The 15,522-nt window shown below is 41.1% G+C and overlaps 1 protein-coding gene across 1 annotated transcript in view; it reads right to left on the reverse strand.

Annotated features, from left to right (window-relative positions):
- Positions 1 to 2,735: 2,735 nt before the first annotated feature.
- Positions 2,736 to 15,522, reverse strand: part of LOC104538335 (chromosome unknown open reading frame, human CXorf57) — a gene marked incomplete at its 3' end in the record, with an annotated part of 21,179 nt that continues 8,392 nt past the window's right edge. Inside the window, 5 exon segments of the mRNA XM_010181500.1 lie at positions 2,736 to 2,956; positions 6,863 to 7,004; positions 7,881 to 8,063; positions 9,350 to 9,643; positions 13,176 to 13,255. Coding sequence (XP_010179802.1) covers positions 2,736 to 2,956; positions 6,863 to 7,004; positions 7,881 to 8,063; positions 9,350 to 9,643; positions 13,176 to 13,255 — 920 coding nt within the window.

Consider the following 15,522-nt stretch of genomic DNA (forward strand, 5'->3'; position numbering starts at 1 on the left):
AAGGAGGAGGACGGCGGGAAACTGCGGCTAAGGCCCCAAGGCCTAATGACCAACCACGGTGACAGGGTTCCCGTAGTCCTGCAGAGCAGCAAAGCCATACAGACGGACGGCAGAAGATGTCAGAGCTGAGCCAGCTGATAACCATCGGATCATAGCATCACTGAATGGTTTGGGTTAGGAGGGACCTTAAAGCTCATCCAGTCCAACCCCTGCCATGGGCAGGGACACCTCCACCAGCCCAGGTTGCTCAAACCTGGCCTTAAACACTGCCAGGGAGGGGGCATCCACAGCTTCTCTGTCTCACCACCCTCACAGTAGAGAATTTCTTCCAAACATCCAGTCCAAATCTCCCCTCTTCCAGCTTAAAACCATTCACCTTCATTCTATCGCTACCTCCCCTTGTAAAAAGTCCCTCCCCAGCTTTCCTGTAGGCCCCTTCAGGAACTGGAAGGCCGCAATAAGGTCCCCCCAGAGCCGCCTTTTCTCCAGGCTGAACAAACACAACTCTCAGCCGGTCCTCGTAGGAGAGGTGCTCCAGACCCTGATCATCAACCCTGGAGGCTGCTGCTCTGTGTTTAATCAGGAGCCTGCAGGTTACAGGCAGCAGCAGGGCAGGTGTTTCTCTCGGTGCTCTGCCAAGTGGGCATCTCCTCTCCAAGGTCCTTTATGCAAACAGCAGAGAGGATTCACCCTGAAGTCTCCTCAGACCTCACTGGGCGATACCACCGTATCGTTTCCAGCCAAATAGGAAATTTCCTCCCCCAGCCCTGTGAACAACTCTACTATAAAGGCAATAAATCTCCTCCAAGCGCTGCACTGACCAAGCCTCTCCCAGGCACTTTCTGTTTTACCTAAAGAACGCATGACTTCACCCTTTGCACTGAGGGAAACAAACACAGAGAGAAGATGCTTCTCCTACACTGATTGAACAAAGAGCTTGTCTTACCCTCACCATGTTTAACACACCTGGCTACTGCCCTGATTTATAAACCCTCTTTGCCATCAAACAGGTCGCAACACCCACTTTAGTCCTATAGGACGACTGTAAGAAATAATCCTGTAAAAATCACAATTTGTCTTTGAGAAAATTAACGAATTAAATTAAGATGGGACTTCATGGCTCACGAAATACACTCTCGGGTGATATATCTATAGCTTTCAAGATTTAAAAAAATCTTTTCAGTTTTAGAAAAAAAAAAAATCTGAAAAATTAAGATCTGCTGTCAGAGCTCATCCTAAACGATGATCTTGTTTCTGGAGTCCAGTCCAACTGTAGGGTTTGTGACACCGTTACCCAGCGCACCCAAACAAGGTTCCACCCCATTGTCTGCTGAGCTCCGGGGAAAACGGGCTGCCCTGCTCCGGCCTTGGGCCAGATGGGGCCACCACCGCTCACACGAAACACGACTGGCACCGATTCTACAGCTACATAGAGTCAGTACAATCCTCTCTTTATTCACCCAGTGGTAGTATGAGCTGGCATGCTCCAAAACCAAATAAAAAAGCAAGTTAATCTTAATCTTGACGTGCTAGCCACTGCAGTCTAAGTCCACTTCTCCAGAAGCAGAACAAAAGCTTTGGTTTATTGGCTACACATTTGCAGTGAAATATTGAGGGTCCGTTTGCTCCATCATGCTATCAGGAGTCAAAGCTGGCTGTGCAGTACAACAAGCCGCTGCACTTTCCGTGCCGTGGAACACATATTTTGTAGTGTTGTGCAATACCTTGTTTAGGATGCTGCTTTTTTTTCTCCCCTGTAGCTGAGTTTCACAGGATGAAAAGGTTTGTGAAGGTTTGTGAAGCACCGGCGATGCTGCTGCAGGTGCATAACTGAGCCTGTGAGCCCCCAGCTCAACAGCCGTGTTGGCTGACTCTGCGAGCTGCCCCGCTGTGGGCTCTGCAGCTCCAAACTTCCTGAAGCAGCAAACCCAACCCGGCACGGGGATGTGATCAGGAAAATGCCGGCTCATCTCCAGATTAAAAATCACTCAGTTTGTTCACAAAATCAGACAAGCAAGACTTAAGCCAAAGGATTTCTAGTGCAGCTCCACACAAGCAGATTTCACAGAATTAGCCATGTATGCGTACTCTTTGTAATAAAATGCATCTTAGGCAGGTTAGCCTAGAGGCGCACACAGAAATAAAAGCCAGGCAGTACAGTATCACAGTGAGCTTCTCAGTTCTTCCCTAATGACAGATCCATAGCTATTAGGGCCAGAATAGGTGACTACAATCATTTTGTCTAACATTTCATTAAGGAATTCGGGAATCCCAGAAGAGACCACTGAGATCAACCACTACTCAGAAAGGATTAGAGCAAGACCTGGCTTGCAACCTGCAAAGCCTGGACCCATGCTGCAGACACTCGTAGCTTCATTTGTGTCCTCTAACCTCAAAAAATGAACTAGCGCTTTCAAAGCAGACACCGTGGGTTTCTCCACATCACTGTCTAAAATAGTTTGCATGCTGCACAAGTTAAAAATGGTACTAACTTCACACTCAGCAGTTTGGCTACACTGAAGTACCACGCTCTGAACATAACCGCAGAGTATTTCTTACTAAGCTGAAGTCAAGGCTCCAACAGCATTGTACATTTCCCCCCCTCCGTTGAATTTCCTTATTAAAGCAACAACCATCTACAAAACACAAGTGCTTCCTTACAGCCCACCTGTGCTGTCCTGGACCAAACTTCAGACAAATGATCAGGTTGCAGCGCTTCGCGCTGTGCTACTCACCGAGATGCGACATCAGGACAGTGGTGTCGCCTTTGTCCGGTGTGTTGTAGATGACAGCGGCTGCTGCACCCCTTCTGGCTGCCACCTGAATTTTTTCAGCAAAGGTGCAACTGCCTCTTTCCATCAGTGCTATCCAGGGTGGTTCTGTGACGGTGAATTCGGTGTTTGCATCGCAGGCTTGAAGGTCTGCAGATTTAGGAATGCCCACAAGCCCCCGAGTGCTAAGCAGAGGGGAATTTAACCCGTACAGGCCGCATTCGCACTGCTCAGACCCAGACCTGTTGCCAGCGCGGTTGAAATAAACTAAACTTACAGAGGCACTCATAGGAAACGCCTCTGCAGTCTTGAATAAAATGCTAACAACCACCAGGAGGCAGAAAAACCAGCACTTATCTCCTCGCTCCATTGCTGATTCACAGAAGCACAAGACGGAGATGTCTGCAGGTACTTTCGGCTGGTGGTTGTCAGCCCACAGCCTGACCAGGAGGTTGAAATTACAGTTCCGCCGGGAACCTGACACCACTATGACACCAGCAGGAACTATGACCTCAAGGCGTCAGTGAGCTGATCCGGAGCGGGGGCTGGCACAAGTGACACCTGTCGTGAAGCAGAGATGCAGACCAAAGAACCTGCAAGTAACCTTCGGCCCTCACTTTCTGCTCCTTTCTCACAAAGCACCGTTCCTCCCCCCTTCTTCTCTCCCACTCCTGCACAAATTCCAGCTCTGATGACGCTCCCTAAGAGAGCGCTCAAGGCCCCTGCTCCTATTTCAACCTGACAGTCACTTCGGAGGACCAGGTCACCTTTCATTCAGTGATGCAAGCCCAGGGTTCTCACATCACAATGCAATCTGTGATGCAAATGACCTTGTTAAAACGGCCAAAAATGGAGGGAGGAAAAGATCTTAAAAATTTACCCATCTTACAGACTGAGATAACCAAGTCATTCCCACATTTGTTCTTCTGGATTCTCTCAGTGGTCTACTCTGCCAGGTCCAGCTTGTGCTGGTGTTCACAAGGAGCTCATTTTAACATTGATTTATACCAGTGCAAGAGACGCAGAATCACCTCAACTGCTCACAGAAGCAAGTTACCGCTTTCAGCCCGTTACTCTAGCTCACCATCAACATGCACACCGAGATGCCTGAATCATCATCACAAATCTGCATTTCTGGCTGTAAGTTCTCTAGAGTCTCTCAATTCAGCGGGTGTTGTATTCTGCACAGAGTCCTGCTATCGACTCTTGTTTTCTTACACTAGAACAGAAACATGAAAGCCTTACCAGTGTCAGTGCTCTGTAGCCCATGATAAAAATAAAGGACGAATTGTAAAGTCACCAAGACCTTTTTCCTGTTTTTCTGCAAAAGTCATGCAAAATGGAAAGAAACGGAAAGAACTGACCCAAGACGTTTCTATATATTAATTTATTTATGTTCTCCAGTTTTCAGTGTTGCACTAGTTCTACATTACATTAATACAGAACTGATCTTACCTCTAAGATCTATGACTTAGCAAGTTTTATACACTCAGAAAGAACCACTAGCTACATACAGTTTATTTTCCTCTACTTTTCTTTGAAATTAATGCTGGAAACACAAGAAACATGCGAATGTAAGATTTTAGAGTACAGATCTTTGGATATGAATTTTGCAGTTAGAAAATGTGCTCTGATAGCATTTTACCCTCAGCAGTGGCAATAGGCAGCAGCAAGAAAGATGATTCCTATGACATTTTGCAGGAGTAAAGATTCTGTATTTTGGTTTAACATGGCAAAATTAACATGTTTTGACAGACAGAGGAACAAGAAGAGTTTGGTTTTATACTTGTGTTAGTAAACACCAAGTTAAAATAAAACAGCAAGCAGTTTCTCTGCAGAGGGGACCTTTACCCACTTTTTGCCATGAAAAATTTCAAACAACACTTTTGTAAAATAAAATCACATTACTTTAAAGTCTCAAGTGCATATCATACATATTCCACACCTTTCTGGTATTTATTTTAGAGTTAGGAAGTCCTAACAGGGAGGATAAAATGATTAATGCTTCAAGGTTAAAGCGTAGTAAGCAGCGCAACGTGGCAAACAGCCTTCGCTGCATTTCTATTGCATGGGACGGACGGCGTGGCTACAACAACTGGGCAGCGACAGCGTTTATCCACAGCAGTCCTTTTGTACAAAGAGAATTACTTTAAAAATTGCTTCTACAAATAATGGTTTCATTAAAATCAGACTTCGACCTGAAGTACATCTAAATAAAAAATACTGGCTGACACAGTCAGCATGGCTCAGTTTGGTACGCGAAGTGCTGGTGCTAATTTCTCCCCCCCCCTAGAGCAATGGTTTCTCATCTTCACATACCCATTGGAAAAGTTACACAAACAGCACCCTGCGAGCAACGCCGCGCTCCTCTCAGGTTGGTACGCGTTCATTTTGCCTGCTGTGGCAAGGTTACAACATACTCTGAAAGGCACGGGTTGACAAGCATTGCTCTAGAGCTAATACTACATGTTCCACACAAACAACAACATACAATACAGTCACATTTCATTACCTTCTAGTCTCTGTGCAATTTAAGGTAAACTTTTCTCATTAACACATTTTAAAACTATAAACCACAGTAGAGACACAGAATAATTTTATCAATTTCTTTAGAATGTTAAGGCTTTTACTTTTCACCTGAAGTTGCCTATGAACTTGTACTACAATAAAGGCAGTAATGTTTCTCCTTCATTACCATTAACTGAAGCTAGGGTACAGAATTTAAGTAAAGTATAAAGCCAGCTGTCCCCACGGCAGACGAGTGAGCTACTTGAAAAAGATACTCCCCAATTACCAGCGGGCTGTTAAAACGTGCCTAGAAGTTTTCCACAAAAGAATAAATTGGTCCTACAAATCAACTCCGTGGGCTTAGGTCAATAATGGCAGAATCGAATGGGCAAGCTTCCATAACACAGTCATTGCTTCTCAAAGAACTGAGCTGAGACCAGGATTTCACATGGACGAGTTGTGAAACAGCACTGTGTTTCAGCTCCTGCTTGACAATAATTGCCTGAGAATCCAGTTGTATGAATAATTTGAGGCTGTTTGACGTGGGAGGATAAAATGGGACTTGGTTCTGAACTCAGCAGGAGCTGGCTGCCAGTCCGTATACAGGCAAAAAGCTGACAGGATATTACAGAGTGTCTTGCTCTTGTGGAAGGAGCAGCTTCTCGCAGCTGCTGAGCTCCTTCATGTGCTCAGAACACAGCTATTGCTAACAAAGAAGAGGACAGTGGTGATCAACAGCAGAAAAACTAACGGTGGGACGAACTGTGTATCCTGCCATGCTAAGCACTCCTGAAAGACTGCTTTTCTCTTGCAAAGCTGGAAGCAAGTTCCACTAACAAAGTTTCTTTTTTAAAAAAAATTATTCTTTTTCAATTAATAAATAAAATGTTAAAAATCTTTAGGTTCTACAATCACTGACCAACGCTGTATATACAGAAGCAGACATATAAAAACACAGCAGTTGACCTTCCTCAGGTAAAAAGAACTGAAAGTGGCTTCTTGGATAACTGAGACCAGTCTCTAGTACTAAAGGCACCAGGTTATTGAATCCCTTTCAAACACAGGGAGTTTCAAGTCGAAAGGGCAGTTAGGCTGCCCCAGTACCTCCCACTAAACGACTGCTATAGAACATAACAGCTCTAATCCTAAAAATTATTCTGATTTCCAGCCTAACTTTATATCACAGCCAGTTAATTCTTTCGCAAACGCTTCCTTTAATACTGAGAAAACCTGCCTCTCTTCTCAGCTCTCACCCCGATATAAACATGTGCACAGGCAGAGAAGGAGATGACAGTCACATTCCTTGGTATCCTACCAAAAGCTAAGCTCACTGTATTGCCTATTCATCCTCCTTGCACAGAGGTAACCAAGACAAACCTGTATCAAAACTGCTGAAAATCAAGGCAATGATCATTCTTCTCAGTGACATGATGACCATTACAGTTGCTCCAAGAATCGTAATTCTATGTTCATGTCTGCTAGTTCTAGGAAAGTGCAATGTGTAGAAGGTGGATTCAAGTTACAGCAATTTCATTTCCCTCCTTCTGACCAATATAAATTTGAAAAATAAGTTATTAAATTACACCGGATCCACTACACCAGGTTCCACTGTCTTGTAGATTTTGCTCAGAAAGACTTCCACCTTATCGCCACCCAGATGACAGATGTCCAAGATGCAGACAACATGTTTGCCGTCCAGTTCCGTCGCTGCTTTTACAACGTCATCTGGAATTTAAGAAAAGGTGTTTTAATATGCAGACAGTAAAAAGGTGTGCTGAATTTACATTGTTTTCCATGCAGTAACGTGTATATGTTCAACCTTCTTTCATTAACCTCACTAACTATTAAATGCCAGCCTGCTGGGACTTCTTTTTTCTGTAGAATTTTATTAGTAAATTCAATCACTAGAAACGACAGCATCAGAACTCACTTATGGAAAAGTTGATCTGTGCATTACTTAACCATTAGTGAGTCTCAGATCTCATAGTATTATTCAAGGAAAAGTAAAGAATTATTTCAACAAAATCAGGTCTATATAAACACGCAGGAAAACACAACACTTATACAACACTTTGCAGTATGACACACATTAAGTATTCACCGCACTTACTGTGAGGTGCCAGGCGTTAGAAGCATAATCTGCAAGAAAACAATTCAATAGCAGGCCAATACTGCAGCTTATGGGCACTGTAGGTTGCACTGAAGCAGCTGTTCAAAGTGACAGCAGTGAAAGGGACTGACTGACAGTTCCTCCACTCTATTTCAAAGCTGATCAAGCCAAATACTCACGTGCTCAGCCACACATACTGACTTCTATGTCAGTGTAATTTTGCATCAACAAATAATTGCAAATAAGGCCACTAAGAAGTTTGTGGCTTGGATATTAACATACTATCTCAGAGTATGAGCACGGCTCCAGTAAAAACTGCCTTGAAGGTTCAGTACTATATTTACTAGAGGTGATCACAGAATTCACTTATCTTTCACTGAAGATATGAACAATGTCTGACCTACCAGAGGATTCTACAGAGGATTAACTCTTGCATTGAAAGAGAAAACAAGAAACGATAAATGAGTAATGACAGTGAAAGCCAGTCTCACTTGAAAGTGGAAACTTGTCGTGAGGCCTTTCATTGCTGGTGGCTGCTTGCTGGCGTGCAGTGATACAACTCATCGAAGACAGTAATGCATCGTTTTGAATGTCTTCTAGTTGAAATAAATGGGGAACTTCAGGACAAAACAGTGGGAGAAATGCAACATCAATTGCCACATCGTGGTTTATACCTGTGGAAAAAAAACAATTAAGTTAGCAGAAAACTTCATCTTCAGCCCATTAACAACTTAACGCACCGTTTCTTCTTTTCTTGAGAAAACCAACTCTTGCAGGCTGAACACTGATTTTTATTTACTTGCTTTTTGTTCATTAATTAACAAATGACATCTAAAAATACATTTCCATTTATATATGTATATATGTTTACACATAAGCACATTCTAATTAATACGATGTTGTACAATACTATGATTTAAGGCCAACAATGCCGTTAGCTCACAAAATATTAAACCAGCATTGGAAGCCATTTCACACAACTTTTTAACGTTATCACTGCTACAAGGGCAGAGACATTAATTTACGACCAGTGTATCTGTGCAGAATGTGGTGCAGTGCTCGTGCTACTTTCATCTCGAACACCACAGTAAGTCCCAGGATACTAATGACTTAAAATATTCAAACACCTTCTCTGCAAGTCTCTTTCAAATTACGGGAACTTAACGCGAGCATTGTTAAGCCAGGCTATTTCCTTCTTTTAATGGGAAAACAAAACCAAACAGATCAATTTCCCACGGCAATGCTAACAAACAGACACACATCAACTTGCATATTTCTATTTTATAAAACAAAGCTCAACCAACCATCACTTTGTAGTAACCAGAAGCAGCAGAGCAGCAGTTGAAGGGTATGGCTAAAATACAGCTCTTGATTTTCTAGCATGGATGAAAGGCCCTTCAGGAGCAAGAGTACTCAAAAAACAACTCGATGATAATAAAGCTCAAAAGCAGCATTTATAGTTGTCCTTTCCTCTTTAAGAACACTAAGTTTTTCCTGATCAATACCTCTCCAGCAGGAGCCAGCTGACAATCAAGTGCAATGGAGTAATTTCTCTGATTACGACAGACTGGTTGAACTGGTGAACAGGACCCACCTCTAACTGTGAACATCAGTAGCTTAAGCACTGCACACATTCTTCAAATGATACACGTAAACCTATACGCAAATTTGCATTTATATGAAAAGTGATACTAGAAAGAAGATATTCAGTCTCATTTCAAGGTATTTTTAATGGGAATTGAAGCTTTCTGGTAAAAAATTATCTTAGATCATGACTAACAAAAATCTAAAGTCTTGGTGTTTTTTAAACTTCAAGAAATACTCAGAATCAAGTGATTAGAGAAATCTCCTCAGTTTCTGAGGAATCATCAGGTCACTTTTAAGTTAACAAAGTGAAGAGTCAAGATCTTATACCACTCTTGCTGAGCCACTTGTAGAAGCTGAGCTACCAAATACTCACCTAGAATTGTCACCTCATAATGCCCGAGGCCGATAGCGTTTTTAAACTCTTTGGTGTTTTTATCTGTTCTGGTTTCTTTTGGCTGGTGCACCGCTGCATGAAGGTTGTACTGTTGCATAAGTGAGTTTTTGTGCACATAATCAAATTTATGTGGGATGCTTTCTGGGAAAATTGCGCTGTGATGCAAGTATTTCATTAACTTGTCTTTCACTTGTGCCCACAGGTCACTCTGCCAGAAATCACAAGTTCTTCCAGTCTCTTCAGTTTCTGGCCTATCACTCATTCCTTCTTGGTCTATTATAAACACAGAAAATATTTAATTACTTGTATGCTCGTGGAACTGTGCCAGTTCTCTGCTAGATGAGAAATATTTTCATTAGAACATTTCAATTATGAAGACGCGGCAGAATGTTCAAAACATACAACACAATGGCTTAAAACAGGGTTGAAATGTGGATAAACTGGTAACCTTAGAAGCTAGGCTTGTAGTAAAAAGACTTAATTCACCACACGAAGAGCGGCATCATGGCTGGTGCTTGGAGAGCACACAGCTTTTGAAATGAACAGCCAGAAACCACAAAAACAAATTTAAAATGGGTACAACAAGTGAAGGTAAACTTTTCCATCTCTTGCACAATACTGTACGTTTACACTGAGGACTATGCTACACTTAAAAATCCTTGCTATATAGTCCATGATAGCTCCATGCTTCTTTCCTATTACGCGTAGCTTGAGAATTATTAACCATCACTTCCAGTTTTGAAGGTAAGTGTTAAACTCTGCCTTAACAGAAAGCTAATTTCAAAATATTCCCAGTATAGCCTTGTATCTCCTCCATCTCCTGCGAAACAAGTTCTCATCAAGCAGCCTTCTGAGCTGGGTATATTATCCACCCTGACATTTCTCTATGAACACGTTTCCTTACTTTGCTTCTTTTTAGTGTCATGATGGAGTATGACGATGTTCAAAAAGGAAGGAATCAGAACGTACACAAGACTAACGTGATACAACATAGGCAAGAACACCCAACAAGAGAAATAAAGAGTCTTGCTGCATTGAATTAGACAAGGGACAGTGAATTTAAAGTAAATCAACACTAATATTGAAATGGAAAGTGTGCACAAAGGAGCCTGCAGTATTTTTCTCTCAGAATTGGAATTGATCATATAAAGTCAAGGGGCACATGAAAGCTGCTACATGAAGGAACATTTTGTCTCACCATTTCACTTGGGCAATTACAGTATTCTCAAAAAGCACGAAGACTTAATACTACACATTAGGCAAATAAAGTACAAAAAGTTTCAGAATATAAGTAGTGGGATTAAATAAAACCCTTTCTCTTTCCAAAACTGCAATCGTTACTTTACTTTTCTCCCTCAATGTATTACTGGCGCTGTAATTCGTGTGTCCTACTTGTACCCTCATTAACTCAGCATAAACAGATGTGTGATTAGGACAGCACGGTAGAAACAGCCACCGCTGGTTATTTAAACAGTAAGATGCTGAAATCTTTAACAATCTGACCGCACTTTAGAAGGAACGCAAAGCAAATGTTTGGACTCCTCCAGCTAGACAGGGTCTTTTGGCAGTGAAGACCGCTTTCCTCTTCAAACCAGTCAAAAATATAAATATGGCTATGGTGAACACGTGAACACATGATTTCCCCCATAAAGCAACTGAGATGAACCCCATTTTGAGTTCAGTTAGCAGAAGGATTTTTTTTAAAAATCTACTGTGTAATTGCAGTACACAGCCGATGGCTTTTCTTGTTAAAATTACAAGTTAATCTAGCCTAGTCAGCCTACACTGTTGCTATGAGGTTTTCTTTTGTTGTTAGTAAGTCTGAATTAGTGCATTTCTGCTTTACAGTTACACTTAAATGTTCTCTTACAGCACAGACCGCAACCTTTTACTCCTCCTCTGTACCACCTGCAACAAACAGTACCTGCAGTAAATGAAATTCCAATGAGTGAACTTTATCCCAATACTGCCCCCACTCCCAAGGATATTTCAATATTTAAAAAATACACTTTAACGCTTTGTTTTGGATCTCTCTATGGGCTCTTTTTGTACATCTACCCAATGACTATTCACAAAGCATCACTTTGAGGCAGGCTGCTACGAGGCAGCTATAGAAGGAGGAGGGTGGGAAACTCATCTTCCCATAAACGGCTTCTAAAGGCAGCTGGGGGCAGTTTCCCTTGCTGGGATTACCAAAGAAAGCTCCACCTTGGACCATGGTAACACCACTACCAAGTTTAGAGTAACACTCTTCAATTTTATATAGTACCTATGACCTGCATCTCAGTAAATGGAAAATTAATTACATGATATTTAATTCTTTTTTCAGTATTCTGTGTATCACTTACTTATCCTACAGCACTGAAAAGTGTTCACTTTAATCCAGACACCGTAATTAGCAGGCTTGTTAAGCAAAATATAAACACGCTGTTAGAGAAAACTATCATCAGCTAAACAATTTGTATTTTAGATATGAGCAATAATATTGCCTGGAGGACTGACATTATGTGAGAAAATAAGTGCATATGTTCAGTAGCTGCCTTTACTAGCATATTCGTATAATTATTGCATACTTACATTAGATGAGAGACAGATTCATTTATTTTGGACTGCACTCAAAATATCAGCCAACTGAAGTTAAACAGGGTTTCCACACGCAGCGAAATATCAGTGTAAATGATATTTTAATTTAAGAATAAAGGTATCTGAATATCTTTTAGATATAAAATATATAAATAAAAGTATCTAAGTATCTAACACAAGATTTCTTTACTACAGTTGAAATGGTTTTTTTCCTCCTTGAAAGTTTCCTCATCGTTTCAGTCTCTTTCTTAATATACTGAACATCTGGGAAATGCCACTGTAACTTCTGTTGTTTTAAAGCAGCACAATGGAGTAGATCATCATCACCAGGCCACACAGAAAACCTAGTGGGGTCATTACTAAATTAAGGTGAACTACTGCCTTGCAAGAATAAAAGGATGGACAACATTACACATTATACTGCTATACACAGAAATAAATTGGCAGATGTTAACGTCAGGCCAGATGCTAGTAGTAGATGAACTTCTAGATAAAATTCCAGGACTCTGAGTACATTCAGCCAGGTTTGAAAGAGAGGAAAACATGTCAAAATATGTGCACAAAACAAAATACAGAGCAAGCTGCACATAATGACAGCTGACAAATTAGACTTATTCCTTCATCCAAAATAGATATCATCAAATTAACTGCATGGAACATGAGCTTATTTTTCAATTGCAGAGAAAGAAAGAAAAAATTAACAACATCAACTTAGGAGAATCCCTAAACCAAACGTCATTCTTATTACTGGCTTATATGTTTCATCCATTTGCTCCCACATCTTGAATTTGTCTTTTTAATTAGGTACTCACATAGCTCTGGGGCCACCTTCCTGGAGAGGGACAATTTTATTACATGCAGATCACTACAGCAAGAAAACTGCCAACAGAAAATGTGAGGTCTTATGCTACTAAGTGCTTCTGAGGTACAAAACTAACTTCAAACCTGTATAAAGGAACATGGATAATCTACTCCCCATACTGGGAAACAGCCCAACGCTGTCTACAAAGCCATCCTTTAGAACACAACAGGGACGAGACTGCGCAGAATTACCTTAACAATACGTTGCTGCAGTGGCTCCCCAGAGGTTGATGCGGTAAGATGTAGAGAAGAGCTACCCTGATAAACAAGGGTATAAGGACATCCTTGTTGCCTGTTTTGGACCTGAAGAGAAGTAGGCTTAAATCTCCTAGCGTTAATGCAACAAATATTTGCAACGTACCTGTGCAGAACTGTAAGCGGTCTGATACAGCCTGTTCATTTTTATCTTGCACCAAAGCTTCATGGTGAAATTCATCCAAGCTATAAAAAGAAAGTAATAGTATATAAATATTTAAAACTTATTCAACCTCAAATACTGTGCACGAAAAGCTGAAACGCTGACAGATTTCTAATGACAAACGATAAAAGCTCGAATGACTGAGCACTGTTACCTGATTTCACATCACAAGATCTGTAATACAGCAGCTTGACGTAAGATCTACTGTGCTCAGCAAATCAGTTCTGAGGAGCTTAGACAAGAACTGCTGTATCCCTTTGCTTTATGAAGCAGCCAGGAAAGGATGTTACACAAAAATAAACCAGTGTTTGTTGCCCTCTACTGGGCACCAACTGGAAACAGCATTTGTGACACTAAAGGCTGAATGAACATCACGAGTGGCCAACAGGTTTATGACTTGATTCTAAAAAACAGTCGCAATTTCATACCAGCACCCTTCAGCTCTCAAAAACAAAGCATGACTGGAGCTGTGTCATCACTCCAGAATCTAAAATGATCGAGAAATTCAAAATGTGTCTTTTCCTTTGGACACGCTGCCTTGTTGTAACAATCGGTTCAATCAAGCAAACTACATTGTTGTTACAGCTTCATTTTTAACTATGAAGTTTTGAATTAATGACAAGCCATTGTTGTCTAACAATCTCTAAGGAATTACCTAGGGCGTTATGCCAGAGAAAAATGTAATAGATACTCTGCAGCCACAACACAGGAACATCAGCTCTTAGGCCCATTTGTTCCTATTTTATTTGCTCCGTTCCTCATAGAAACTCACCATAATGTCTGAATAAACCTAGGAAAAGGACTACCTTGATTATCTTGCATCATGAACAACCGAGACATAGGCAAGACTTTGTTAAGGTACCATTAAAATTCCAGGCTACCAAAGAAGTTATAATAAAATAACGTAACTGCAAATACACAGGGACAACACACACACAGTGACAGAAGAATTAAACACAAACATGCTGTTTAGTGGGACACCCTGTATTTCAGTCCAGGATTTACAAGGTGTTTTTCAATTTTTCCCATTTCATACTAGGACATATCTTGAAAATTTCATGCCAATGTTTCATGACAAATGGAAAATACCTAAAATTTAGTGAAAAGATAAAAGGACAAACATTGTGGTTTTAAAGTACATTTTATGAAACGCACTACCATATCACCATAGTGTAGGCTAAGCACTGGAGTGACCTTCTTGTGATCTGCAGCTCTAGGCATAAAAGAATCCTCACTTAAGCAGCACAAATGGTGCAACTGAGGTTGCAGCTACCTAATTTTGCAAACAAAACCAAGTTGCCACATAGAGAACTTTCAAACTGCATGGCCTTTCTTGCTTCCCACCACCCATCCAAGCTTCCGAGCAGAGCTGCGCTCACAATGTTGGTAAATGAAAATCTGTACGTGTTTCTACGTGACTTTGTAATCCAAAGTATTTCTCAAATTTTGAGGCCCAGGGCAACCTCAGAAAGACACGTGCAAGATGTCAGGTCTAAGTTATGCAGTGGTATTTTTATGTTTTCTGATGGAAGCGAGCAGGAAAGTTTGTCTCTTTCTAAAATGGTAATTCAGTAATTACATTGTGCTTCCAATGGTTTTACTTCTAGACAAAAGAATGTTTCCATGAAAACAGTATCTTATGAAGAATTAATTCATTTTACAACAACTACCACGGGAAGTAATTATTGTGTATGCACAATAAATTGAACTTTTACACACCAGCTACATTAATACATTTTCAAGCCATTAGAAGACGTTTTAAATAAAAATTAATGCCTGCAAAACTAATTCTCACTTTGGAGACTCCGACTTCTCAGCAAGTGACATGAAAATCTACAACAACGTTAGGAAAGGCTTCCTCAGAAACCAACAGGTCCCATTAGACACAGGCCATCTTCCTTCTTCGCTATAGCGGAGGGTTAAACCAAGACATGCTGCTGTCAAGTTGATACAGAAATGGTCTCTTTTTCTTTTAAAACTGTCTTGTTTTGGAGGTGAATAGGCTCTGATTTAGAGCTAAGTAGAGCCTCTGAAAAATATGAAAATAACTTGTCAATTTTTCCCCACTTCTTTCACAGATCCATAGCTGCGATGATTTCTCCTACCTGCCCGACACGTTACTCCTACAGCACCGCTCTGCGCTGGATGCAGTGCAACTTCAGCCAGGGAAGCCTATTTGTCTGTACACACAGTTTATACGCTGCTTTGCCAGCCACCTGATAGAACCCAAATCCTTCCATTTACTGCAATAAGCTGTGCTTGTTGTACACCACAACACCCACATTCCTGC

The sequence above is a fragment of the Mesitornis unicolor genome, unplaced genomic scaffold (genome assembly GCF_000695765.1).
Source record: "Mesitornis unicolor isolate BGI_N332 unplaced genomic scaffold, ASM69576v1 scaffold25063, whole genome shotgun sequence".
NCBI classification, from domain to species: Eukaryota; Metazoa; Chordata; class Aves; order Mesitornithiformes; family Mesitornithidae; genus Mesitornis; species Mesitornis unicolor.